Source organism: Theileria parva, assembly GCF_000165365.1.
Source record: "Theileria parva strain Muguga chromosome 3 map unlocalized ctg_530, whole genome shotgun sequence".
Lineage (NCBI taxonomy): Eukaryota > Apicomplexa > Aconoidasida > Piroplasmida > Theileriidae > Theileria > Theileria parva.
The window spans coordinates 294,089-317,833 of record NW_876245.1 but is presented as its reverse complement, the minus strand read 5'-3'; the positions used below and the strand labels follow the sequence as shown (position 1 = coordinate 317,833).

At 33.6% G+C, this 23,745-nt stretch overlaps 15 protein-coding genes across 15 annotated transcripts; 7 read left to right on the top strand and 8 right to left on the bottom strand.

Moving 5' to 3' along the window:
- The first annotated feature begins 42 nt into the window (after positions 1–42).
- TpMuguga_03g02275 (uncharacterized protein) lies at positions 43–666 on the top strand. The gene is made up of 2 exons (XM_061305850.1): positions 43–230; positions 299–666. Exon 2 carries the CDS (start codon positions 422–424, stop codon positions 554–556), a length of 135 nt encoding a protein of 44 aa, XP_061161752.1. The 5' UTR covers positions 43–230; positions 299–421; the 3' UTR covers positions 557–666.
- A 3-nt stretch (positions 667–669) lies between these two features.
- On the top strand, positions 670–2,918 carry TpMuguga_03g00164 (Iron only hydrogenase large subunit domain protein). Its single transcript, XM_758089.2, has 2 exons — positions 670–2,272; positions 2,316–2,918. Exons 1-2 carry the CDS (start codon positions 821–823, stop codon positions 2,856–2,858), a joined length of 1,995 nt encoding a protein of 664 aa, XP_763182.1. The 5' UTR covers positions 670–820; the 3' UTR covers positions 2,859–2,918.
- Positions 2,919–2,929: 11 nt separating this feature from the next.
- Rpl19 (60S ribosomal protein L19-1) lies at positions 2,930–4,009 on the bottom strand. Its single transcript, XM_758088.2, has 2 exons — positions 3,755–4,009; positions 2,930–3,507 (listed from the first exon to the last, which is right to left on the bottom strand). The coding sequence occupies exons 1-2, from the start codon at positions 3,755–3,757 to the stop codon at positions 2,971–2,973; spliced, it is 540 nt and encodes a 179-aa protein (XP_763181.1). The 5' UTR covers positions 3,758–4,009; the 3' UTR covers positions 2,930–2,970.
- Positions 3,761–5,767, top strand: nth-1 (Endonuclease III-like protein). Its single transcript, XM_758087.2, has 5 exons — positions 3,761–4,149; positions 4,309–4,826; positions 4,866–5,225; positions 5,268–5,392; positions 5,424–5,767. Exons 1-5 carry the CDS (start codon positions 4,035–4,037, stop codon positions 5,560–5,562), a joined length of 1,257 nt encoding a protein of 418 aa, XP_763180.1. The 5' UTR covers positions 3,761–4,034; the 3' UTR covers positions 5,563–5,767.
- On the bottom strand, positions 5,608–7,253 carry TpMuguga_03g00161 (uncharacterized protein). Its single transcript, XM_061305638.1, has 3 exons — positions 5,824–7,253; positions 5,717–5,769; positions 5,608–5,686 (listed from the first exon to the last, which is right to left on the bottom strand). Exons 1-3 carry the CDS (start codon positions 7,066–7,068, stop codon positions 5,614–5,616), a joined length of 1,371 nt encoding a protein of 456 aa, XP_061160971.1. The 5' UTR covers positions 7,069–7,253; the 3' UTR covers positions 5,608–5,613.
- A 540-nt stretch (positions 7,254–7,793) lies between these two features.
- TpMuguga_03g00160 (S-adenosyl-L-homocysteine hydrolase family protein) lies at positions 7,794–9,588 on the top strand (the record flags this gene model as incomplete). Its single annotated transcript, XM_758085.2, has 2 exons — positions 7,794–8,370; positions 8,459–9,588. Exons 1-2 carry the CDS (start codon positions 8,031–8,033, stop codon positions 9,586–9,588), a joined length of 1,470 nt encoding a protein of 489 aa, XP_763178.1. The 5' UTR covers positions 7,794–8,030.
- A 110-nt stretch (positions 9,589–9,698) lies between these two features.
- Positions 9,699–11,038, top strand: TpMuguga_03g00159 (uncharacterized protein; the record flags this gene model as incomplete). The annotated part of the gene is made up of 1 exon (XM_758084.2): positions 9,699–11,038. One exon carries the CDS (start codon positions 9,699–9,701, stop codon positions 10,992–10,994), a length of 1,296 nt encoding a protein of 431 aa, XP_763177.1. The 3' UTR covers positions 10,995–11,038.
- Positions 11,039–11,155: 117 nt separating this feature from the next.
- On the top strand, positions 11,156–13,026 carry TpMuguga_03g00158 (uncharacterized protein; the record flags this gene model as incomplete). Its single annotated transcript, XM_758083.2, has 6 exons — positions 11,156–12,131; positions 12,230–12,258; positions 12,294–12,413; positions 12,476–12,617; positions 12,650–12,850; positions 12,898–13,026. The coding sequence occupies exons 1-6, from the start codon at positions 11,247–11,249 to the stop codon at positions 13,024–13,026; spliced, it is 1,506 nt and encodes a 501-aa protein (XP_763176.1). The 5' UTR covers positions 11,156–11,246.
- Positions 13,027–13,194: 168 nt separating this feature from the next.
- Positions 13,195–15,716, bottom strand: GWT1 (GWT1 family protein). Its single transcript, XM_061305898.1, has 12 exons — positions 15,036–15,716; positions 14,831–14,973; positions 14,662–14,736; positions 14,575–14,630; positions 14,426–14,496; positions 14,332–14,392; positions 14,133–14,291; positions 13,971–14,102; positions 13,776–13,917; positions 13,668–13,737; positions 13,535–13,616; positions 13,195–13,455 (listed from the first exon to the last, which is right to left on the bottom strand). Exons 1-12 carry the CDS (start codon positions 15,438–15,440, stop codon positions 13,232–13,234), a joined length of 1,620 nt encoding a protein of 539 aa, XP_061161751.1. The 5' UTR covers positions 15,441–15,716; the 3' UTR covers positions 13,195–13,231.
- Positions 15,638–16,686, top strand: TpMuguga_03g00155 (Translation initiation factor eIF3 subunit family protein). Its single transcript, XM_758080.2, has 7 exons — positions 15,638–15,803; positions 15,857–15,911; positions 15,960–16,069; positions 16,103–16,197; positions 16,263–16,428; positions 16,502–16,572; positions 16,614–16,686. Exons 1-7 carry the CDS (start codon positions 15,746–15,748, stop codon positions 16,635–16,637), a joined length of 579 nt encoding a protein of 192 aa, XP_763173.1. The 5' UTR covers positions 15,638–15,745; the 3' UTR covers positions 16,638–16,686.
- On the bottom strand, positions 16,477–17,326 carry TpMuguga_03g00154 (uncharacterized protein). Its single transcript, XM_061305637.1, has 3 exons — positions 16,983–17,326; positions 16,816–16,953; positions 16,477–16,744 (listed from the first exon to the last, which is right to left on the bottom strand). Exons 1-3 carry the CDS (start codon positions 17,307–17,309, stop codon positions 16,628–16,630), a joined length of 582 nt encoding a protein of 193 aa, XP_061160970.1. The 5' UTR covers positions 17,310–17,326; the 3' UTR covers positions 16,477–16,627.
- A 123-nt stretch (positions 17,327–17,449) lies between these two features.
- TpMuguga_03g00153 (putative integral membrane protein) lies at positions 17,450–20,124 on the bottom strand. Its single transcript, XM_758078.2, has one exon. The coding sequence runs from the start codon at positions 19,880–19,882 to the stop codon at positions 17,570–17,572; it is 2,313 nt and encodes a 770-aa protein (XP_763171.1). The 5' UTR covers positions 19,883–20,124; the 3' UTR covers positions 17,450–17,569.
- Positions 20,125–20,297: 173 nt separating this feature from the next.
- On the bottom strand, positions 20,298–21,167 carry HTR8 (histone H3.3). Its single transcript, XM_758077.2, has one exon. It carries the CDS (start codon positions 20,826–20,828, stop codon positions 20,418–20,420), a length of 411 nt encoding a protein of 136 aa, XP_763170.1. The 5' UTR covers positions 20,829–21,167; the 3' UTR covers positions 20,298–20,417.
- A 477-nt stretch (positions 21,168–21,644) lies between these two features.
- Positions 21,645–22,091, bottom strand: TpMuguga_03g00151 (uncharacterized protein; the record flags this gene model as incomplete). Its single annotated transcript, XM_758076.1, has 1 exon — positions 21,645–22,091. One exon carries the CDS (start codon positions 22,089–22,091, stop codon positions 21,645–21,647), a length of 447 nt encoding a protein of 148 aa, XP_763169.1.
- Positions 22,092–22,701: 610 nt separating this feature from the next.
- Positions 22,702–23,697, bottom strand: TpMuguga_03g00150 (uncharacterized protein). Its single transcript, XM_758075.2, has 4 exons — positions 23,377–23,697; positions 23,116–23,295; positions 22,942–23,064; positions 22,702–22,829 (listed from the first exon to the last, which is right to left on the bottom strand). The coding sequence occupies exons 1-4, from the start codon at positions 23,401–23,403 to the stop codon at positions 22,758–22,760; spliced, it is 402 nt and encodes a 133-aa protein (XP_763168.2). The 5' UTR covers positions 23,404–23,697; the 3' UTR covers positions 22,702–22,757.
- Positions 23,698–23,745: the final 48 nt, after the last annotated feature.

The window sequence follows — 23,745 nt, the reverse complement described above, 5'->3', positions numbered from 1 at the left end:
TTATCATTATCTGTTATGGTTTTTTATGTCGTCAATTATGTTACAACATCACATTTTTGGATGAAGCAGCTACCCATTAAAATTATTTTTAATATTATTTTATCTGCTCGACTAGATCATAAATTTGCGAAATATTATATTTTTATATATTCAAATGTTTTAAATTAGAAAATTTTAAAACTTAAAAACATATGTGTAAAAATCTCGATTCCATACAGAAGTGTTTGCGGGTAAATTTATTAGATTTATAAAATAACTAGACTTAAATATATATTTCTGAGATAATAAATTATTTTAGGCAAAAATCTAGTATAGATCGCTTTGTACATTTTGAGTCTAACCGTCTTTCACAAAATTTTTTATGTTTTTGCACGTTTTAACAAATCGGATGATTTTAAATAAATAAAATTATTAATGTGTAATGAGTATGGTCATGACTGGAGATAAAACTATGGAAAATAAAGATGAATCAAATAAAGTCACGGTTCTGGCAAAAAAGGTTGAAATCGCTATAAAAAACATAATGGCTAGGTCTAAAGGGAAAAAAGATAAATAATATAATATAAAAAACTGGAATGTGAAAGATTTTTAAAATTATTCAATTGAGCGTATTCACTATATTTAACATACGCCTTATATAATGGAATCCGGCTCAATTAATCTGATTTAGTTTTATTTTTTGTACAACATATATGTAATTTATATTTATAATCTACTTTTACAATTTATTGAACTTTTCTATTGTTTTGTTCCATGTTTTATTTTCAATCATTATGTTTGATTTTTCTGCAATAAAAATAGACCTTTCTTTACTTTTAAGATGTATTCAAATGCCGTGAAGATTTCCGGCTTGAATGATTACCTTAATCCTGGAGAAGAATGCGTTTTGCCTCTGTTAAAGAGTGATAACAAGTATGAAATAAGGCTAAATGATAAAATTTCAGACTCAAATACACAAAATAAAAGTAATTTACCTAATGATTTGCTAAATAATGACATATACAAAGATAATAAACTAAATGTTACAACCGTTGATAAGAATAAAAAGATAACAGTTGGACTGAGTGACTGCCTCTCCTGCTCTGGATGCCTAACCTCATCAGAGGAGATACTTTTAAAGGATGAAAACCACTTGAAAGTTATTGAAAAAATGAAAAATAGTGATTTCTGCGTCATTTCAATATCTCCTCAGACTATTTTTATGCTTTCAAGTCACTATAACATGAAGGCAGAAAAGGCGCTGAGAAAGTTATCTTATCTGTTTCGGTTTCTAGGTGCTAAATTGATATTTGATATCGGGTTGGCTGAATTGCTAGCTTTAACTCAAAGTAAAGAAGAGTTCATCTATAAGTACAACAATAACACTGTTTCCTCAACCCATTCAAGTGACCTCGATGATACTAACAGAATGGTTAATGGTATTAATAAGGATTTAAACAATCAAAATTACAAAGAGAGAAGATTTAATTTACCAATAATAACTAGTCACTGTCCTGGGTGGACATTATACGCTGAGAAGACTCTGGACCAGGATTTGTTAAATTTGATAAGTAAGGTACCAAGCAGCCAAGTCATACAAGGCTTGCTAGTAAAGATTTTATCCCATACAATCAATTATTACAACACCATTTACCATATTAACTACTTAAAACTATTTAGTTCTAACTGTTTTCTGAATAGTTTTCTAACAAACGTCAACTGTAATTCTAATAGTGAAAATAATATAATAAATAATTTCAAGGTCACTAACAACACGAAAGTATATCACATATCAATTGTTCCGTGCTATGATAAAAAGTTCGAAACAATAAGAAAGGAGTTTCAGTTCGATATTAAATCTCTCTTTTCACTTTATCAATCTGATTCAAATCCGAACACTTCTGGTGACCCAGATGACTCTCAAGCCTTAGAAACTGAGCCTTTGGTTGATGATATACTTTCAACTTCTGACATTGAGAATATATTGAATAGTTTGGGTTTAAAGTTTACTCAATTGAAAGAGGAGCCGCCCGATCATCTGGTTAATTTTCTGTATTATTTCAACAAGATTAACTCAATAGCCGACCTAAATATTAACCACAACCTGACCTTACCTAATTATGAAAGTAGAGATTTTAATCACTTGATGAAACTAATTAGATGCTCTGGGCTATATTCTCAAAGTGGAGGTTTTGCTGAGGAGATATTTAAACATTCTTGTAAACAGTTATTCAACGTAGATGTGGATAACAGTAACTTAAAGTTCATGGAAACCATTAACAATGACTTCAAGGTTCGTTTTTATCTTATTTTTCTAATATTTTTAATTTTTTTAGGAATGTACACTTTTGGACAGTAATAACAATGTGCTTTTGAGATTTATAATAGCCTACGGTTTTAGAAATATTCAGAACATAATCAAGTTGCTTAAATCCCGCAAGAACACCGGTGATTCTAGCGGAAATTATTATCAAAATAAGTCTGATAGTTCGGGGAGTTCAAATGGAAGCGACTTTGTATGTGATTACATAGAATTAATGTCCTGTCCTGGAGGCTGTTTCAACGGTGCCGGCCAGGCACTTCAGTCCCCTCAGAGCAATCCAGATTCTAAAAAGTCTATTTTATTAAATATTCTTCCATTTTTTCCTGATTGTGTTCGTAAAAAGTATTTCAAGAATTTAAATTTATTAAAAACTCAAGTTGATAATCAAACTACAAGTGCCTCGGCTTTTGAGGGATTTTTAAGTGAAACTGAATATATTAGTACCCAAGATCAAGTGTGCCAATATTTTTCAAATTTATTAAAGTTGGTTCAGTCGAGGTTTGATTTTAATTTAAACCTTAGTTCTCAGAAAAACACAATGAACCTTAAGTGGTGAGCGACCTTGTAATATATAAATTTAAATTTTTAATATAATTTATTATATATAAACGTAAAATTCATGTTCGGTTACTTCATATTACATTAAAAGGTATGTAGAGGTTAAAAAATTACATAGCTGAAAGTCTGGCTTTCCTCTTCTCCTTCAGCATCTTGGACTTGGCCCTGAGCGCCTCTACAAGTTCGTTTTCAGCCTTCTGTTTGACCCAAGCGTTCTTCTGAGCATGTATGGCCTCGAGAAGGACACGCTTGTTCTTGAATTGGTTACCTTTACACCTCATATAAAAGTTGTGGTACATATGGGAGTCGATTTTCTTAGAGTCCCTAAGTTTCCTCAATAAACGTCTTAAAACACGTTGGCGTCTCATCCAAAGGAGCTTTGGAGGCTGTCTAACACCCTTGGAACCCTTCCTTTTACCAATACCGGTATGTCTACCCATCCTTTTAGCAAGGTGATAAAGCCTGATCCTGGATCTGCTATGAGGAGCAACTCCCTTCTTTATTATTAAGCCGTCACTAATAAGTTTTCTAACACTGAAACGGGAGTTGGCCATGGCAATCTCGCTGGATTCGTTTGGGTCGAGCCAAACACGGCCCTTTCCGCAGCGAAGCACGGAAGCGGCAAGTCTTTTCTGCAAACGAAGCATCTGAAAAATAATATTAGACTTTAATATAAGAAATTTAGCGCAAAGTAAGATAAAGTAAAGTATAATAGGGGAAATAGTGGGATGATCACCAGAAAAGATTAAAACGTCAAACAAATAAAATATAACTGAAAAATCGGTTATATGTTCAATTAAAATTTTTTAAAAGAAATAAGTTTGAAGTTTTAAATTCATAGAAGGATGATTCAACCAATCGATAAGAATAAAATAAAGTTAAATAAAAGCTTACCATCTTTGCTACCAAAGGCAGATCTAATATTTAAATTAGTGAATTAAAATATACCGATAATAAACTAAAAACTATTAATTAATAGGTGAAATAGTTAACGGCCTATGGGGTGGTGACTGTGTATTCCCCATGGGTATTAAGATTCTGCTTTATTCTTATATCCCAGTTTACATTTGCTCTTAGGCATAATTAATTCTACACATTCCACTTATGGTCATATTCCTCAGGTTTACGTGACCTGATGTAAGTTCCCTTCACCCCCTTTGATGTGTAATGTATCATGAAGATTTGTTTTTTAAAATTTTTCCTGAAAATTCTCGCCCTCTTCTTATTAACACTGCAGTCGTTTGTCAAAGCATTGAGTTTTTTGAAGTTTACACCCAGGTGGAATTACGGTACCTCCATACATATTTCTTTATTCATTAATTTATTATATTGATATTATATAAGAATCTTCTCTGTTAAAATAGTTTAATTATAACATATTTAACATATACTAAAATTTTATTTATGAATGTTAGTTGGTTTGGTCTAAAAATTAAAACTTAATTTAGGCTGGGTTGCTCCGAGATTTTTTAGCCGCAATTACGTTGTTGATATATTCGGTTATTTCGGCAAAGACGTTGATATGGCCGTTAAGAAACCTGCTAAGAGTGAAACCTCAAGTAAAACTAAGATCCAAGGGCTGAAAACACAAAAACATCAAAAGGAGTTAGAAAATTTAACAGCTAAAGATCACCTGGATAACATCCTGAATACAAAATCTGAACTAAAGAATATATTTAAACACAAAAGAACACTAAAGATATCATACGAGGATGATTTGCCTGAGAAAAGATTAACTAAAACTAAACGAGATAGTAAAACCGATGATTTTAACGTGGAGGAGATCATTAAAAGTGCAAAATCAGAGAGCTCTGATAAGGCTAAACATGAAAAGGTCGAACATGAACAATTGGATAGTAAAACTGAAGACGAGAAAGTTAATAACTTTCCCATAGTAGAGGAGGGAGTATGTTCAATACCCAACTTTACAAAGGTCTGGAACTGTATCGCAAACAAAAGAAACAAGGTATTATAAAAATCTTAGTGTGTAATTAAAAATGTGTAGGAAATAGCGCCAGTTGATTTGTATGGGTGTCACTGTGTGGCAGACCCAGGAGAACATTTTGAATTTCAAACCCTAGTGGGTTGTATGCTGAGTAGCCAAACTAAGGACGAAATAACCGCATTGACTATGAAGAATTTGAAGAAAAGAGGGTTAACATTGGATAACATACTGAAAATGGATGAAGAAGAACTAGATTCAATAATAAGTAAAGTGGGATTTCATAAAACAAAGGCTAAAAATATTAAAAAAGCTGCACAAATATTAAAGGACCAATATGGAGGGAAAGTACCATCGAATAAAAAAGACTTGGAATCATTGCCAGGAATAGGACCGAAGATGGCAAACTTGATACTGCAAGTGGTATCTCATTAACACAATTTTGTTTTAATTAACAATATTTAGGCATTTAACATGGTGGATGGAGTTGCAGTGGATATACACGTGCACAGAATAACAAATAGACTGGGATGGGTAAAGACAAAAACACCGGAGGAAACAAGCCTAAAACTACAAGAATTGTTACCAAAGTATTTAAATAACTCATAAATATTATTTTAGAGACTTGTGGAGTAAGATTAACCCACTGCTGGTTGGATTTGGACAAACATTTTGTACAGCAGCTGGACCGGGATGTCCAACCTGCCCAGTAAACAAGTGGTGCCCAACAGGAATTTCAAATTTGAGGAATCGCAAATAAGAAAGCATTTGAAAAATATTTTAACTACTTTATACTAATTGGAAAGTATCATCATATAACGAAATTAGGAGGGAAGAACTCACTTAAACTACTCCAAACAGGGATTCTGTAGTATCTTAAATTCCTAAAAATAATAAATTTAACGAAAACTAACTCTAAATTCCTAATTTTATCAAAAGCAGAAAATGAAATTTCTATATCCTCCAACTAAACAAATTATTAGCAAGTTATTAGTAAAAATAGATTAAGAATAGAAGTTACGATAATAATTTTTAGAGAATTTGAATGGTTTGACAGTAGAAGATAGACTAGTTCATCTCCTTCCTCAGAATCATCAGAGGTATGGAAAAGACCAGAGGCCATACTAAGTCTGTTGACGTGTCTAGCCCTAGCTTCACTGGAAAAGCTAGGTTTCTTCAGGCTTTTAACATTCTGGATGGTCTTGCCGATTTGAATTGATTCCAGCTGAGATTTGGGAATATGTTCCAGAAGTTCAGAAACGACAGAACAAATTGATAAGTCAGAATCCTCCTGAGCAACTCTGGAGATCACTAGGTTTCTGACATTCTTTATTAGGGGAACAAGTTCTAAAATAAAGTTTAAGTTCACAGGACAGTCTAAAACCAAGTTGGTTAAACTGAAATAGTTAGAAGATAGTGAAGGGTATGGAGAAGTGTTGATTGAGTTTTTCAAAGAGTTGATAGAAAGAGAATTAGAGTCAATAAATTCAAGTATAACTGGACTGATCCTAGAATAAACCAAATTGTGTTTCCTAAGCCTATCACTAACGTATAAGTTGTTGAGGTTCTTTAAAGACGATAGAAGTGTTTTAAGCTCATCAATACAGTCATCAATAGAACAAGCATCGTCAGATCTAGGGGAACCAGTAGAATTTGCTGTTTCCTCAGGATTTAAATTAGTTTCAACGTCTTCATTGAAATAATGATTATCAAAGTCTACATCTGAAATGTAGTCTGGACTGGGATCATTAGTGGAGTAATTGATAAAACTCAAGTTATCATCATAATTAGACTCCGTATCAGTTTCGATAAAGTCTGGAGTCTCAATACTGCAGTTGGATACATTATCTATTTTACAATCCTCTTTAAGGCCTACACACTGGGGATATAAATCTTCATTTTCTATTGATTTTAAAAGCTTGTTTAAATCTGAAATCTGGTCAATGCAAATTTCAAGCTTCTTTATTGAAACTATAAACCTTTTCAAATGCTTTAGGTAAAATTCGTGTTTTTTCAGGTCGTAAAACCGGTAGTCCAGGTTTTCCCAACAACCGGAAAAATAAAAACTGAGATTCCACTTAGAATTCACAATCCTTAGCATTAACCTTTCATAAAAGGGAATAAATTTTAAGATTTGTGAAATGTTATGAGAGGAATCGAAAACCCTTAGTCTAATCTCACTTTTGTCCAGAGGATTACACCCGTTAACACATTCCTGGTCCAACACATTATGAATTTCCCCTTCATTTTTATAAACGCTCGACATTGTGCAAGGCTCAGAATATACTCACGATTTCCATAATATATCTATTTCCTCTCCTTTGTACAGAGAGAAATGCATCCAGGTGCGCCGCGGCATGTCTATACCTCTCTGTACCAACTCACATTACTTGGTTATTCACATATAACTAATCATGTAGTGTTTAAATGTAATAAATGAATTAATTGACATGAATAATTTGAAAATTAGCGCAGAATTTTCTTAAGAATGAAAATTTTCATTATCATGAGTAATTAATGCCATTATTGAAAGTTCCATCCTACACATTAAAGAAAAACGTTAAAATAATTATAAAAATGTTCATAAGTTAAAGTGTATTTGGTATAATAGTTTATAATGTACATGAATAAGGAATCTAGAATAGAAAATAAATAAGAATCAGTCAATAGACCTTAAAAATAGGAGGAAGATTGGAATAATATTATATAAGTGAAAAATAAGTTACAAAATAAAACTAATTATATGTAACAAATATTATTAAATAGGTATGTTAACTAAAAATAGTGAACTATAAAAATGAGTTGTTAAAATGGAGTCTGATAAAAAGCCTTCTTTGTGGTCTAATCAAAAAACATAATGATAATGTAATATGTAATTATAGGAATAAAGAAAATTTGTGTATTACCACTCAATTTTCTTTGTTATTCTATTCTATTATTCTCAAGACCCCATTTAGTATCGATGTTGTTATTATCTGAGATAATTCCATTATTTCGCATATTGTGGGCCTATATACTTTTGTATATTAATTAACTATCCCTTAATTAAGATTTAATATGGCAATTTCCACTAATTAATTCGTTTACTTGTGTTTGTACCATCTTTTCACATTTTTCTGTAATATTTTTAATATTTTTTGGTTTAATTTTTGTTTTTTGGTAGATTTGTTACATTAATAATACTTTCTGTACTTTCAGTGAAGTTTTAACATTTGATATTGAGGGAATATGCTTGAGCTTTGGAATGACTTGGAACCCTGGAGTAAAACCTACTACAAGGGGGATGACTATGGAGATACAGGGATTTTTGTCCTTGATTTGTGCTTGAAGGAATGCCCTGGACTGGTTAATGTGATGAAAAATCACGCCCATTTGAAGCCGTTCAAGGGAGTTCAAATTTCAGGTTGTCTTCACATGACGAAGGAAACAATGACATTTGCACGTACTCTGGTAGAACTAGGAGCAGTGGTGAGATGGTGTTCTTCAAACCCAAACTCCTCTAATAATCAAGCCATTTTTACTGCAGACAGAATGTTCAAAGGCAAAGTTACTCTTTTCGGTTACAAAGGTATTATACTGTTATATTGTGATCATAGTATAATTTAGTATATTATTGGTACATTAATAAGTTAGATAGTGTATAATATTAATAATAGGTGAGACCATTGAAGAGTATTTTTGGTGTATGTATCAATCACTAAATTGGCCAGACACCTCAATGCCATTGTTATTGGTGGATGATGGATGTTGTTCATATAACATGATTCATTATGGGAAAAGGTTGGAGGATATGTATAGAGAGAAGGGCCAATTGTACGACCTTTCAGTTTTGGAACCAAGTGATAATGATACCAGGGCACTGCTGAACTTTTTGAACCATTTGGTCACTAAAAAGCCAGATTTCTTCACTAATTTAGTAAAAAGAACTGTGGGATTGTCGGAAGAGACAACGAGTGGCCTAACTGAGATGAGAAAACTGTACAAAAGCCACGGGTTACTGTTTCCAATATACTCAACAAATGATGTAGTTTGCAAGACTAAATTTGATAATAACTACGGGGCAAGATATAGCTCAATTGACGGAATGCACAGAGGAGTTGAAGGAGTGCTTTTGGGAGGCCGTCAAGTGGTAGTGGTAGGGTACGGAAACACAGGAAAGGGGGTTTGCATGGGATTCAGAGGTGCAGGAGCCATAGTAAAGGTGTGTGAAGCTGACCCAATCTGTGCTCTCCAATGTGTTATGGACGGTTACCAGGTGGTCCTTCTGGAAGATGTGGTTGAAACAGCAGATATATTTGTTACAGCAACTGGATGTATTGAGGTTATAAGACTTCACCATGTTAGGAGAATGAAAGATGGAGCTATTTTGGGCAATATTGGACAAGGAGATAGGGAAATATTAATCCATGAAATACTTAAGGACCCACACTTGGAGATTACTGAAGTTAGGAAAAACGTACACCACTATAAGTTTAAGGACCTTAACAAGGGAGTAATTATCCTTTCCTACGGAAGATTGTATAACTTGGGTTGCGCTAATGGCCACCCCTCGCTAGTCATGTCAATGTCCTTTACCACACAGTTTTTCGCTCTTTCCCAGCTTTTGGAAAATAAGGATACATTCGATAATAAAATACACAAAATGCCTAAAAAACTGGATGAAATGGTAGCAAGGTATCATTTGGAAGCCATTGGCGCTAAACTTACAGTCCTAACAGACAGACAATGTGAATTTCTAGGAATTGATAAAGACGGTCCATACAAACATGAAGATTATAAGTACTAATTTTTTATTTCTATTTACTTAACCAGAGTATTATACTCCAGGATTAGTTTAGTGTGTGTTTAAGGACGTTTGTGGTGTGTGGAATCCAACTTGGAAGTATATTTATAATAATGTTTGGACTGGATTCGGGATTAATATTTCTATTAATCCTGTTTGATTCTATTAATTTTTCAGAGACAACATCACCAAGATGTAATAGAACACATAAGCTACCGCCACTAGCAATCATACACAACAGAACGGTCCTTCCTGTATCTAACAAGCCTAATTTCGTACCAAAACATAGAAAGGCTGATGTAACACCTGAAAATAAACCAAACATTACTTCAAATAAAGAAAAGAATAATTTAAAAAATGGAGAAAATAATAATTTTAAATTTAAACTAGGAAGATTAGTACCACTTGGCAAAAGATTCCCAAATGGCTCTTATGCTACTATTTTATCTAGTTTTCTTGATAACTGTGAGCGTATAAAAGGAGTGATAGAACTGGATTTACAATTCGAGGAGGTTGACTTGTACTACGCTGTAGACTATTCAAATTCACCAGTGTTATCATACTACCCGGATGAGACAAATAAACCTAGTAGGCCCAAGCTTACTTCAAATGTGTTATTTAAAGTGAAGAGACCAAACTATTTTACACTTGTTGGAGACTTCCTTTCATTATTCACTCAAGAAGAGTGCAAAGAAGACTGGAAGTACAATGTGGATGAACTGAACGCAAACCTCCCAAACGCAGTTGAGGTTTTCATGGATCCGAACGCCTGCTCTAACTACGTATTGGAGCTGAATAAGCAGGAAAAGGAGGCAAAACTCTCAAAAATGAAGTTAAATGAGGTTCTAGAAGCATTTGAGCCCGGACTTAGCTTCTATCTCGATGATAAAACTGTTCATATCCTGATTCCACCATCAGAATCTCTAGTCTACGCCACTAACCAGGGCGGTAACTCGTTCCACGGGACACCAGTGTTCACCACTAATCCTCCCATTTACGTCACAACTAAATCGGATAAAAAGGGAGGAAGTGAAGAAAGTGATAAACTGGATAGGTTCAACAAAGGTGACAGGCTTTTAGTATTTTTCACTCCAACTGAGGCCAAGGAGTTCTACAAAAATGTCAGATGGAGTAAGGGGTACAGTTATAAGGATGAAAAAACTGGTAAAACTTACAAGTTCTGGTCAAACTCACCTCCATTCAGGCCTGAACTGAGAGTCACAAGCCTTGAGAAGATTTACAAAAAGGTACACAGTTCAGAACCATTTTGGGGATATACCCTTGAATTTGTTCCACCAACTTTCAAACTGGAGAAAAGAACTGAACTTATGCTCAAAGAATCAAACAAATGGTTCCTGGTACCTTGGTACAAAGTTCAAAAGCTACTAAACAAAGTTTTTAAAAAATAGCCACTCTAAATTTTTAAATATTGTGAATTTTTAACATATAAAAATTACACATTTATTATTAATTAAAATTTTATATATAAGTTGGTAATAATTGATCATTTATAAACCTTTGTATTCTTAGTACCCTATAATTAAATTGTTATATTTTCACCTTAAGATGAATTTTTCTTTCTTCAAACCCTATTTTAGAAAATACTTTTAATTCTATTTATATGATCGATTTTTCAACCTGATGTGTAATTGATTTCTAAAATGGAGCTGGAAGTGGATACAGTCAGACAAAAGGAGAGTAATAATGTGACAAATTTCCCAGTGTCAGATGATTCTCAAAATTTACAAGAATTCCCCGGTAATTTAAAGGGAAATGAATCAAAATCAGCCTCCGACCAAGACGTTTACGAGGCTGACTTTTCAACTATGGGCTCAGATTCATCTTTATATAATGAATTTGACGAATCCGGACAAGTTCCTGAAAACTTTAACGTAAATCCTAAAAATGATTCTAATCTTGATAATTCTTCAAATCTCCTAATGTGTAACCTAAATTCACATCAACACCAACATGTTGAGAATCATACCAGTTTTGCCACTAAAAATGATACCAATTTTGAGAATAATTATGATACTAATTTTGATGCTAAGGATTATCCTACTTTTGAGAATGCTTATGATACTAAAAATGACACTAGTGATGATACTAATTTCAACACTAAAGACGGTAATTTTGATGATAAGATTGATACTGAATATCAGGATAAAGATGACAGCGAACCTGATGTTTTATTGAATATGAATAATGAAGATGAAAAGTTACCTGAAGGATGGGTAAGGTGCGGTAATGGTTTAAAAACTGAGTTTCCGAACACTCCAAAAAACCATTTGGAGGATAATCTTGAGTCCAGTAATCTGTTTCTCGACTTTACTAACAGTCAATCAAACTTTAGGCCATGCAATTCAGTGAAAAATTCACTGATGTCCTTCGATCGGAGTGCAGTGAAGGAACTTAAAGGAGGTTTTGTTGCAATAAAGGCTTCCAAACCTCTATCTGATAAATCATTATACTCTAAATCTAGGGATCACCATACTCCAAGGGACTATAACCTTTCAAATGTAAGAACTAATAACCGAAACCCCAAGGTATTACTAGCAACATATTTATACTTTTATTATACATGTATTAATATGTTTTATAACATGGTTTATACATTTATTCCTACCTACAAAATGGTTTATAGGTTAGGGGAACTAGCCTTGTCACTTCTCAGTAAGCGATTTTAATAATTTATTTTGTATTTTTAGTCATTATGGGAGAAATAACACTTATTTAAACTCTACAAATGATGAGTTTGGCAATCTTAAATCCCAAAATGACTCTGAATATAAGAAGAACCTTATGGTTCAAGTGGAACAGCTTGTAAGGTATTAACCATAAATTTCTTATTTTAATAATTCAATATCACTACAATTAATTAATCGATTAGAAAATATCGACAACTTGCTATCGATGCTGTTAATGCAGCTAGGGATGAACAGAAAAGGTGTAAAGAGGAGTGTCAAAAAGCTTATTCAACTGCCTATAATGCATGCCTTAAGTATGAACAGGATTTAAAAAACACTGTTAAGGTATATCATCATCAATATACACTATTGTTTAGTTTGCCCTTAAGGAGTACCATCACAATAGTAGAGATGAGTACTGGTCTACGCCAGCCCATAGAAACGAGTTTTCTGAGACTAACCAGACCCTTAGAAGCAATCCCAAAGATGAGAGGGTGGTTAACCACCGGCTTCTCAAGCAGGACCTGTGTTACAATTATGAAGTTGACGAATCATTTCTAACTGACTTTGAGAACAAGGTTTGTTCATATTTATTTTTACATATTCACTTCCAATTATACCTTAGGTGTTTGAGAAATTCAACTCCTTTGTTAATCATCAAGCCTTGAATTTAGAGGAACTTCATAAATTCAACAAGCAGGACTCCATCAAATTTGTACAATCCCTTATTTCAAGCAAATTAACTAACTTTTAACTTAATTCATAATATTTAAATGGTATACTAAGTATGCTGTTAAGCATATTAAATTATACATCTTATACTATACATTGTATAATACATGTATTATACATAATATAATATACAATCATGTATACACAGCAGTAATACATATACTAGCACTAATATTCATATACCACAGTATAACATATAGTATATTAAGGTGCGTGGTACCAAAATATTAAATCCATTGGGACATAGACTTAAATTTCATCTTCTTGAAGAAGTATGCGGGGGATATTGAGAGGTAGAAGTAAACAAAGAGGATAATGATGAAGAGGGGGAGTGGCATGAGGTAGGGTTTAAAAATCATGTTGACAAATCCTGTAATGAGATTTGCAACGAGATAAACCACCAGCGGATATCTTCCGATAGTGTTGATGAGATCATTCTCCTTGTACCTCGCTAACATATCATGAGAATTATGAAAATTTTGTGAAAAATTATGAAAAAGATAAAAAAGTAATTTTATATAAATACTCACGGTAAACAATCTCAAATGAAACCACAGAACCGAGTCCAAAGGTGTATAAGAACATTACGTACATCAAGTAGCGGAAATTGCCCTAAATTAAAATGAACAAAAAGCCGATTATTATTTAGTGCTAATAGATTACCAGAGATCTTGATGACTTTAACTTTGCAAAGTAGAGAACGTTGGCTACGGTGAAAAAGAGAAAACAAGAGCTAAATTATGAATTAAAGGCGGTTTATGGTGAACTTACAAGAAGTATGATATTAATGTTTTGAATATTTTCCCTCTTTTGTAATAGTAAATTGACGCTTTGGTCACTAATAAAACAAACAGCGAAGCACTAATAGAGTTTGGGATGCTCAAAAGACCTTCTCTGTTGGCGTATATAAAGTCTAAAACAGCATTAATTCATTTATTCATTAGGTTAATTAATTTTAAAACCAACTTGAGCGATCTAAATTGGGCAACTTGTTGATTGCTCCTGTTGAAACGAGGATAATCTCGTACACTATTGAAATCAGGAATGGCAATGCGTACTTAACATATTCGTGGCAATATTGATTAATAATATCCACGGCTAAATCAACATAGATTTAATTAAAATTACCAATTCTTGTGATTGCAAGTGTATAGAAAAAGTTCCAATGTATACCGTATTCCCTTTCATCCACACCGTAGCCCAGTAGTGCAACAGATATCGTTCGTACAACTGCAATTACTAAAATGATGATGTTCTTCTTAATAATAGTCCAGAGGGTCTTTTGACCTAAATTTAATGTATGATAAATTAAGAATTTGAGACTTACGTCTACTTAAAGCGATTGATGCGCCCGTTTGTGCTATAAAGAACCCAGCCCCAATGTCCATCTGAAAAGTTTATAAGCAGAACGCGTAACATACTGCGCTGAATCCATCATAGTATGTTTTCCTCATGAATTGGTTAAATGATATGTTATCAACGGCAAGAATTGCTAAAAATGTATTAAAGCATTATTACAAACTAGATGACTACAATTATGTGTAATATAGTAATTTGAATAGTAATGTACCTATAATAATCGCAACTATTAGGGATCCTCTTGAAAAGTGAACGTATGGTACAAATCTGATGAACAACTTTAGTTTCACAAAGTTACCCGTTTCTTTCATAGTCGTCAATAGAATTTTTCCAAGACTTTTTCCATATATATTTTACAAAAAAGTATGAAAACCTATGAATCATCTCAAAAAAAGTAATTTAAACAATTTGAAATAAAAATAATAGTTTAAATTAGTTGAAATGGTTAAAATTAATAGAAATCTTACAGTAGGACAGTCACAAGTGCCACGTATATTCCGTTTAATAGGTACATAACAAATAGGTGCGGAACTATGATGACCAGAGACGTGAATAAAAATTGTAGACCTCTATTCTTGGATATTTGAACGGAACTCAGCAAACATGATAACTGAAATAATTATTATATTATGATATAAATGGTATTTAACAGGTGGTAAGCGATGGACTTACAGTTGTGACTATGATAATTATAATAGTATGATATAGGTAGTGGTGTTCCAAGACTTTCCCTTCCACAAATAAGTTAAGTGCTCTGTAAACTGGAACGTCAGTTTTATAGACGCAGCCATGTTTATTCATCTGAATCAAAGTAGAGTACGACAACTCCTTGTCCTTGAGATTATGGTTAAAATAATGTTCAAAGCGATAATAATTAAAGATATGAACATCATCTTTATCTGGAATCTCGTAGAATTCCCGAAACTTAACGTTGTATCCCTTTTCATCCTTGGCCAAAGCCTTGTTGAAGACTTCTATCAAGGAGAACTTGAAGATATGAGGGTACTTCTCGTGCATATTCAACCGGAAGAGGTTAATTGGACAGAAATGAAGAATTAAGAGCTTTATAAAGTTCATTGGGATAAGTTACAGAATAATTTAACACACTGGCATTAATTAAATAAAAAACTAAATATTACTGACAAAGTAGTACAAACTACCTTGCAGAATAAATAAATTTTAAATATATAAACTACAAAATTAACAAATATATATTGTTACAATTTATATTTTAATGTTGAGTGATCCCCATCCGCAAAAATATACTTCTTTATCAATCATATTATTAATAATGTTCAATGTACATTAATAAATTAACATATTTTTTATTATTTTTTAAACCCCAAAAGAATTCTAAACAGATTTATTCCATTATATAATAAATGGGCGACGACCTCGACCACTGGGATTCTTACAAGGATTCCGACGACGATGTTTTCGGTAATTTTTCATTTTACATTTCTCTATTTTTCATTCAACTAATTTCAGTTTAGCACCTGAAAATGACAACAACCTAGACGAAATATCAGACAGATTAAAATCACAGAAGTTTGTTTTACATTATTTTTTTATTTTTACATTAATTTAAACCTTCAGGTTAAGTGAGGATTCTGATCTTCATTTTACAAATGATTTGTTTGCTGGATATAGCAAAGTTAAGGATGAATCGTCGGATAATTTATTCTCAACTAATATAAAGCAAATGGGTACTTTTAAACCACATTTTGACACACATTTAGCACTTGCTGATCCCTATTCTCAAATTGAGCTCAAATGTTTGAAAGATTGTGAAACGCTTTCAAAAAAACTCTCACAAAAGATAGAAACTAGTCCTGTACCCTTTTGTTCACTATATTTACTCATAAAATTTTATGTATATTTTTTAAATTTGTGATTTAGGCCAAGAGCGCAGTTTGGCTTCAGTTTTTGGACATTCTTTTACAGTCCTGTGAAAAGAAAATGGAACTTAAGGACCTACAGACTTACAAACGCAAGGTTGAGAACTTTATCAAGAATAAGGAAAACGCTCATCGGGACAAATCTCTAAATAAAAAGAAGCCTAACGGTAACTCATACCCAAAATATACACATATTATTATAAAATATTATTACATACTAATGATTCAAAATATTAATAGACGTTGGAACTAGTAAGAACTACCAGGACGAGCTCGACATGCTATACGGTGAACTTAGCGACACCGACGAGGTTGGTTCAACTATTTTACAAAGTTCAATCCTTAATTTTAGGATGATGAATTTTACTACGAGTGACTTTGAGACAAGATTGCTTTAAATCTGCCCTGTAATTTATTCAACATTCTTTTATACACTTGAGATTCCTTAAATTCATCGTCAGATTCCACCCTCTTCTTTATCGCCTACACCATGATAAAATGTGTAGATTACATATGTTATTATGGAAACTAGTGATAAATGTATAAACTTGTACCTGTTCAAGTTTTTGAGAAAAATCTTCATCCATGTGTGTAATTAGAGTTGGGAGCTCCAATAACTGGAGAGTACTGAGTTCATCCAGAGAATCCTTTAATTCACTCAAAAGAATAGCCTCAAAATTCATCAAATTAGCCTTAGAAAACATTAAACTTATTGTCTTACCTTAAATATATGTAATGAAAGGAGAATCTCGAAAATATCATTTGGTTTGAGTGAATAAACTCGGTCTGAGAGACTCTTGAGAAAGGATTCACCGGTTTTAGTTGCAAAAAACAAGTTAATATCCAAATTTTCCCTTTCAAAAGTCCTTTTTACCTCTGAAAATGTTGAAAGCCATTCTCCATGTTCCCTGAGTCCTCCCACTGAATACTTGCTAGGAGTGTGAACGCTTGTTTCAGGTGTTAAAGGCGGTTTGCTAAATTTTACATTTTTACAGTTCACACGGGCCTTAACCCTCTCAAAAAGAGCCTTTACATTAGGAGATAGCATGTAATTAATAATTATTCCACAAATTATGATTTATTACCGGTGTGTGGCGGATTCCTATCACGTGTGAAATACTCAAATTCTACCTAACCAGTCACAAATTACTCAAAATAAACTAATAGTATATAAAATAATAATATATAAATTGATTGTATATAAATTTGATTGTTGAAAGTTCTTTAAAATCCCGTGGAAATTAACCTGAATAGATAATGGTGTGGATAATTTGAAAAGAAGAAATCACCGTGAAGGAACCCAGAAACTTAGATTCGGTGGATTTCGTTGATTCTGCGTGAGCCAGCGATGCAATTAGCAGCGTATGAAACCAGTCCTAGTAAGCTTGACAGGATGTGTACAATGTAAAAGTAGGTTGCATAGTAGTATTGGCAGGGCCTAGATTTTCCGAGTTCATCGACGCAGACTGAGCCACCAGAGAAATACCGCCAGAGGAAGAAGGCGGTGACGGAGAGGAAGACGCTGATTATCCACAGGATGTTGGCCATGTTTCTCATGGCGAGTCTTATTGTGAGTTCGACTTTGTTGGTCATTATTCTTTCTGAGACCATAATAATGGCGAGAAACAGAAACACCATAGATACGATTCCCGTGTACCAAAGCGTCTTTCCGCCCTTGTCAAAGTTCTCAAACTCACTGTAGTGGATGTCGTACACTGTTGGCCCGTACAGCGACTTGAAGTAGCTCGTGTCACTCTCGTTTAAGTTCCCTACAGCGCACATGTCTCTGAAACAGCACGACTTCCTAATGAATTTCCTTTCATGCCCGCACTGGCTGTAGATGTTAATCTTCTCGTTAGTGCTCGTTATTATCTTCCTAGCCTTCTCTTCATCTGATGATAACACGTGATCGCCATCTCTGGTCAATGTTAGGTCTGCTGGAAGTTCACATGCATCATCCTCAAGCTTTTTACCACCATGAGCTGGAGTTGATGTTGTAGGTTTTGGTTTATCGTCTCCATCTTCAGGGCATGAAGTGTCTCCTTCTGGGTCTTTGTAACCCTTGTTAATGATTTCATTGTAGTACACTAGACCCCTGGTGAGTGTTAATTTAGCTCCATCCTTCAGATATGCAATGTCCTTTCTACTGAGTCCATAAGGCCCTAAGAATGTGTAACTGTGGCCTGAGATTTCACCGCATTTGTAGGCAACCGTGTTCACCAACCAGTCATTGGAACTGAGACTAAGTGACCCATAAATCATCGATATGAGCCAGAAGAAAAGCAGCAATATCAAAGAACTTCTGATCAGAGCCCACTTGATGGCTGAAAAGAACTTGTTGAACTTCTGAATTGCCTTCCTTCCTCTAGTAAGCTTTGTATCAACTTCTCCCTCCTCAATCTCAATTGTAGTACTGGAATTAACCTCACTTTCCTCCCATTTATCTCCCTTTTTACCATTACATTTACAGTCCTTATCCATGTGCTTGCATGAGTTGTTACTGGAAATGACGGAAATTGAATTTTCTCTCTTGTAACACACAATATTCCTGTTCAATGGGCCATTTTTAGCTGATTTCATATCATCGTCCATATCAGCATCAGGTTGAAGGACATCTGGTTTCGGATCAACTATCTCCAATTCTGGATCAAATGCATTATACTGGTATGAGTTGAATGAGCTAGTCTTCTCGTAATCTTCATCAACTGGACTTGAAAATTCGTTTTCAGGGCTGTGATAAGTTACTGCAGGGCTTGAAACTGTCACCTCTGGTTGCGTTTTAGTTTTTGATCCGTTACTATCACCAATTTGACTTGCAGGAGAGGTCCTTTCTGTGACCTCAACCACATTGAATTCTTTGTTTTCGATGTTACTGTCGTTATAGGTTGCCAAAGATTGGGCATCTTGATAATTTGATATTTCCTCATCATCTAAAATTTCCTCATCTTCATTGATCCAACTTCCATTTGAACTGCTTACTTCAGACTCCTCTTCAACTTCAACATTTCCGTAACTTTCCTGTTCATCCTCCTGATTTGAGATTGTCAACTTTTTTTCCTCATTTTCACTACTAAGATCCTCAATACCACTTTCTGGCTTTGATTTGGATATTTCCGACCCTGAATATTCTGAAACTATTAATTTCTTCATTTCAGATTCTGACTCATTTTCAGATCTCTCCTCATCTGGTGTCGAATTTTTAAAATCCGGCCAGATTTTTTCTGGATCTGGTGTTAAATTTGCCAGGTCGGGACTATCTGAGGTTCCCTTAAGAGTTTCCTCATCTTCAGTTCCAAGTGTATAACCGCTGCCTTCTTCATGGGTTCTGGTTGTGTTAACGTTCGGGCTGATGCCAAATGACCAATCACAGCCTTGATTATCATCAAATTGATAATCTCCCGCCATTGGTTCGATTTTGAGGGATTCTTCACTTATTCCCCCTACCATCGAACTACTGCTGCCCGTAATTCTCTCACTGACCTTGGTATTCTCATCATAGGATGAGATTCCTTCGAAAGACGATATTTCGAAATTTTCTGGTTTATTTTCGTCTTTGTTTGTGTCTAATTGACTCATATCGTCTTCAAATTTACTTTCGGTTAATCCGTCGAACGATTCCATAAGTTTTTTGTTATTACCTTTTTATTTGTATAAAAAATCCCTTTTATAAAATAAAATTACTTCAACTTAAAATATTTTGATTATATGTTAAATGTGTTATTGATTCCTTGGCCTTTAAGCTAGCCGATTTCCGCCATACAATTTCTAGTTATTGTGAGCCGACTTTTTTTCTAAAATTTAGGGTATACACATTTTACAGATTTTGCTTATATTATCAAATAGTGTTCCGAATCTGCCAATTTCCCTGGGGAAAAATAAATTACGAGCGAGAAAGAACATTCGTGATTCATTTCCCGATAACAAAAATTAAGACCACAGAGTCTAGCCACAATAAACCATAAAAATGTTTAAATATATATGTAAACAAAATAAATAAATGGAAATATATGGAAAAAGTGTTTTAAGTAATGTATAATGTGGATTAAAATTTTATAGTTATGGTAAAACAATGACTCAATTGAATCAACAGCGAATAACAAAGGATACAGTGTTAAAAGAAAGGTGACTAAGAATCAGTGTACAAAAAGTGATTACATTAAGCTCTTTCACCCCTGATCCTCCTGGCCAGATGAACATCCTTGGGCATGATGGTGACTCTCTTGGCGTGGATTGCGCACAAGTTGGTGTCCTCAAAAAGTCCAACGAGGTAAGCCTCAGCCGCTTCTTGGAGTGCCAAAACAGCCTGTGATTGGAACCTTAAATCCGTTTTGTAGTCCTGGGCGATTTCGCGAACAAGTCTTTGGAACGGCAACTTCCTGATCAAGAGCTCGGTTGACTTCTGGAACTTCCTAATTTCCCTGAGAGCTACAGTACCTGGGCGATACCTATGTGGTTTCTTGACACCACCGGTGACGGGAGCGGTTTTCCTTGCAGCCTTGGTTGCTAGTTGTTTGCGGGGTGCTTTACCACCAGTTGATTTTCTTGCAGTCTGCTTAGTCCTAGCCATGTTGTAAAGTTGTTATACTCTTTGATTGGAGATGAATGCAGTTGTGAAATATTAGTATGGTTATAGTACGTCAGTGATCTGGATCAAAATTTTTTCGGTTATTTAAATCACTGGTAAAATCGAACAAAATAATTTTGAAATCCGATGTTCAAAAATATTTACTCTTATTTACAGATCTATGATGGATTATCAGATGATACTAACAATCCCGAGGTAAACTTAATGGTAAAATATGTAGGCGAACTTGATATTAAAGGGCCTTATATTTGCAATAAACAGGGGGAAAGATTAGCAGTAATTAAATTCGTAAAAAATTGATAATAATAAGATCTTTCACTTTTACGCACAAAACTAATATGTGGCATAGCCCCAGTATTGGTTACGACACACTAATGAAGGAGACTAGGCTGAACCTGAGCTTTCGCACACATTTTCCCCCTGATTCCATATTTATTTCAATTTGAAAAAATTATTAATTACATATTAAGAACACATTCACTCATTTTTCCAAAATTTTCATTACTTTTACCTTTTCAACATCATTAGCCTATAAACTACCCTATTCACTTTATATATATCATTTTTATTTAATTTTTCATGTTTATATTCTTTTTTACGAATTTTTAATATGTAATTTCTATTTATTAGGCTATTAGTATATTTCATCATTCCATCCTTTTGCCAACTATTCACACGGTAATTCTGGAATCACAATGTGAAATAAATACATGTTTAAATAGTGTTAATTATAGCATGGTATGGTATGGAAAAAATTAGTGCCAAAGTTCTTATGCGATTCCAGCCGTGTGTTTGATGTTAAAGTTCAGCATGTTCTCCAACAGGTACCTCAACTCTTTCCTTTTCAGGGACAGATTCCTTGGGGACTTCCTCTTCTTTAGGGCTGAGCAGATGTTCAAGCTCGTGGAGAACGGGATGAGCTGGAATTTCAGGGTTGTATTTATCCTCTTTATTTGTGTAGCTCAAAAGCTTATTATAGAACTTCTCTTTATCAACAACCTCAAGGAAATCAGAGCCATGGGAGTATCCTAGAAGAAGTTCCTTATTGTCACCGTTAGAGTTGAAGTAGGACACGTGAGAGAGGCCAAATCCCATGCACCTAAAGAATCCCACTAACCTCGTAAGCTTTTGTCCCGGTCTTGCTGCCCATATATTCTGATTTCCAACTACAACCTTATCAACACCAGAGTCGTACAAGGGGTTGAAGAAATAAACCCGAAGGCCTCGGTGTTCATGGACTTCCATCTTCCCCAAACTGTCGTCTGGTTCAAAAAAGTTAAATGTTTTAGAATAAGTAAAATTTAATCCAAAAATGCCGAATATGGCAAATAAATAGGTAAAGGTATTCATTTTTAAGTTATAAAATTATTATAACGAATTACTACCAAGTAATTAGTATAAGAATGTCCAGTTATCGGGAAATTATTGACTCAAAGAATCAATAAATAAGTGTTTATCAAGAATATTTGGGATTAAAAGTTAAATATTAGGAATAATTCCTCAGTTCACCTATGGGGAATAAGAAGAACATAGGCGTGGGGATAATAAAACCGATTATAGTTCCGTTTAGAGCCATATAATAGTTAATTCTTATACAAATTTGTTTTAAATTGTTTAAAATTAGTTTGTTAAATATTTTCCTCCAAATTGTTATTAATTTAATAACTTGTATAGAATCCAGAATCACTGGATGAATCCTTCGTTCCTTTCATATTAGAATTTGATAGCACCTTCAATTTTACTCAGTTTACTAACATTAATCTTGGCAAATCTTTCGCTGTTCATTCAATTTATAAATCAACATACAAATATTTTTATCTACACACTTTTAGTTCATATATTACCTTATGGAATATACTATAAAATATTAAATTATTGTACAATGTAAATTAGAAACATTTTAAAATAATTCTATGTTCCGAAGTAACCCCCGAGATTGATTTTAAACCCATCAAAGGCACCACTTATTTTATCCTGAGCAGTCTAAAAAATTATGATTCTGGAATTATTTAACAGTTTTTTATTGTATACATAATTTCTTGTTATTGAAAACTTCAGGAATTTAAAGTAAGTATTAATGCTAAATAATGTATACCGATGTGGCATTTTGAACCATGCCGCCAATGGAATTCCAGAGTGACTCCATCTCTTTGGGGGAATGAACTGTAACACGATCTCCATTTTCCTTCAAATTTATAGTCTTCATGTTTAGAACTTGCTAATACAGTATTAATAGTATAAATAGCAGGTTGTAAGTAGTATTGAGAACCTCTGAGTGGTAATTAGAGGCGAAAACAACCACGAAACAGGATTCTCCTGAATTATCCTTGACTTTATCCACGTAAATGACGGGCCCAAACCATGAGAAAAAATTTCTGCATTCGTTCTTTCCAAAACTTGAGGGAAAGCCCTTCAAAACCACTGTCGAGCCTGGATCGAATCCCGATGGCTGTTCAATCATGATTAAATTATCGATTTTGAATATTTAATATTATATTTTTAAATTATTCTATAATGTGTATTGACTTACAGTTGATACAGAAGATACATCAGTCATTAATAACTTGAAATTATATACACACTCCTGAGTCAACACGATATATTAGGAGCATTGAAAATAAATTATTAAATATGGATTTTTATATAGTATTATAACACTAAAATTATTTCTTCATCATTTGGTTGGGATAATTACTTTTATAATATCTAGTAGTTCCCACAATCTATTCGAGTAAGAATCTGATAAAAAACACAAAAATCATCAACTGGGTTTTAATAACACTAACTTGTAAAAGTAATTAAAAATTAAGTGTTAAAATACATATACTTCTATGAGTAAAATGCTTTCTCACTAGTCCTGACCACAGGCTAGGAATAATAAAAATAAAAATATTGGAGA

Coding starts and splice junctions, on each gene's coding strand:
- HTR8 (XM_758077.2), bottom strand. CDS start 20,828: ATGGCTAGGACTAAGCAGACTGCAAGAAAATCAACTGGTGGTAAAGCA.
- TpMuguga_03g00150 (XM_758075.2), bottom strand. CDS start 23,403: ATGACTGATGTATCTTCTGTATCAACT. Junction 23,296..23,376: donor ATGTATCTTCTGTATCAACT/GTAAGTCAATAC, acceptor ATGATTGAACAG/CCATCGGGATTCGATCCAGG. Junction 23,065..23,115: donor CCTCTAATTACCACTCAGAG/GTTCTCAATACT, acceptor ATACTGTATTAG/CAAGTTCTAAACATGAAGAC.
- TpMuguga_03g00155 (XM_758080.2), top strand. CDS start 15,746: ATGGGCGACGACCTCGACCACTGGGATTCTTACAAGGATTCCGACGAC. Junction 16,070..16,102: donor AACTAATATAAAGCAAATGG/GTACTTTTAAAC, acceptor ACACACATTTAG/CACTTGCTGATCCCTATTCT. Junction 16,429..16,501: donor AAATAAAAAGAAGCCTAACG/GTAACTCATACC, acceptor AAATATTAATAG/ACGTTGGAACTAGTAAGAAC.
- TpMuguga_03g00154 (XM_061305637.1), bottom strand. CDS start 17,309: ATGCTATCTCCTAATGTAAAGGCTCTTTTTGAGAGGGTTAAGGCCCGT. Junction 16,954..16,982: donor TTTCATTACATATATTTAAG/GTAAGACAATAA, acceptor ATGTTTTCTAAG/GCTAATTTGATGAATTTTGA. Junction 16,745..16,815: donor TTTCTCAAAAACTTGAACAG/GTACAAGTTTAT, acceptor ATCATGGTGTAG/GCGATAAAGAAGAGGGTGGA.
- GWT1 (XM_061305898.1), bottom strand. CDS start 15,440: ATGAACTTTATAAAGCTCTTAATTCTTCATTTCTGTCCAATTAACCTC. Junction 13,918..13,970: donor GCCCAATTTAGATCGCTCAA/GTTGGTTTTAAA, acceptor ATGCTGTTTTAG/ACTTTATATACGCCAACAGA. Junction 13,738..13,775: donor ACATTAATATCATACTTCTT/GTAAGTTCACCA, acceptor TTCATAATTTAG/CTCTTGTTTTCTCTTTTTCA.
- nth-1 (XM_758087.2), top strand. CDS start 4,035: ATGAAGATTTGTTTTTTAAAATTTTTCCTGAAAATTCTCGCCCTCTTC. Junction 5,226..5,267: donor CAAACTTGATACTGCAAGTG/GTATCTCATTAA, acceptor AACAATATTTAG/GCATTTAACATGGTGGATGG. Junction 5,393..5,423: donor CTACAAGAATTGTTACCAAA/GTATTTAAATAA, acceptor ATATTATTTTAG/AGACTTGTGGAGTAAGATTA.
- TpMuguga_03g00153 (XM_758078.2), bottom strand. CDS start 19,882: ATGGAATCGTTCGACGGATTAACCGAAAGTAAATTTGAAGACGATATG.
- TpMuguga_03g00164 (XM_758089.2), top strand. CDS start 821: ATGTATTCAAATGCCGTGAAGATTTCCGGCTTGAATGATTACCTTAAT. Junction 2,273..2,315: donor CCATTAACAATGACTTCAAG/GTTCGTTTTTAT, acceptor TAATTTTTTTAG/GAATGTACACTTTTGGACAG.
- TpMuguga_03g00161 (XM_061305638.1), bottom strand. CDS start 7,068: ATGTCGAGCGTTTATAAAAATGAAGGGGAAATTCATAATGTGTTGGAC. Junction 5,770..5,823: donor ATTCTCTAAAAATTATTATC/GTAACTTCTATT, acceptor TAATTTGTTTAG/TTGGAGGATATAGAAATTTC. Junction 5,687..5,716: donor GATAAAATTAGGAATTTAGA/GTTAGTTTTCGT, acceptor TATTATTTTTAG/GAATTTAAGATACTACAGAA.
- TpMuguga_03g02275 (XM_061305850.1), top strand. CDS start 422: ATGAGTATGGTCATGACTGGAGATAAAACTATGGAAAATAAAGATGAA.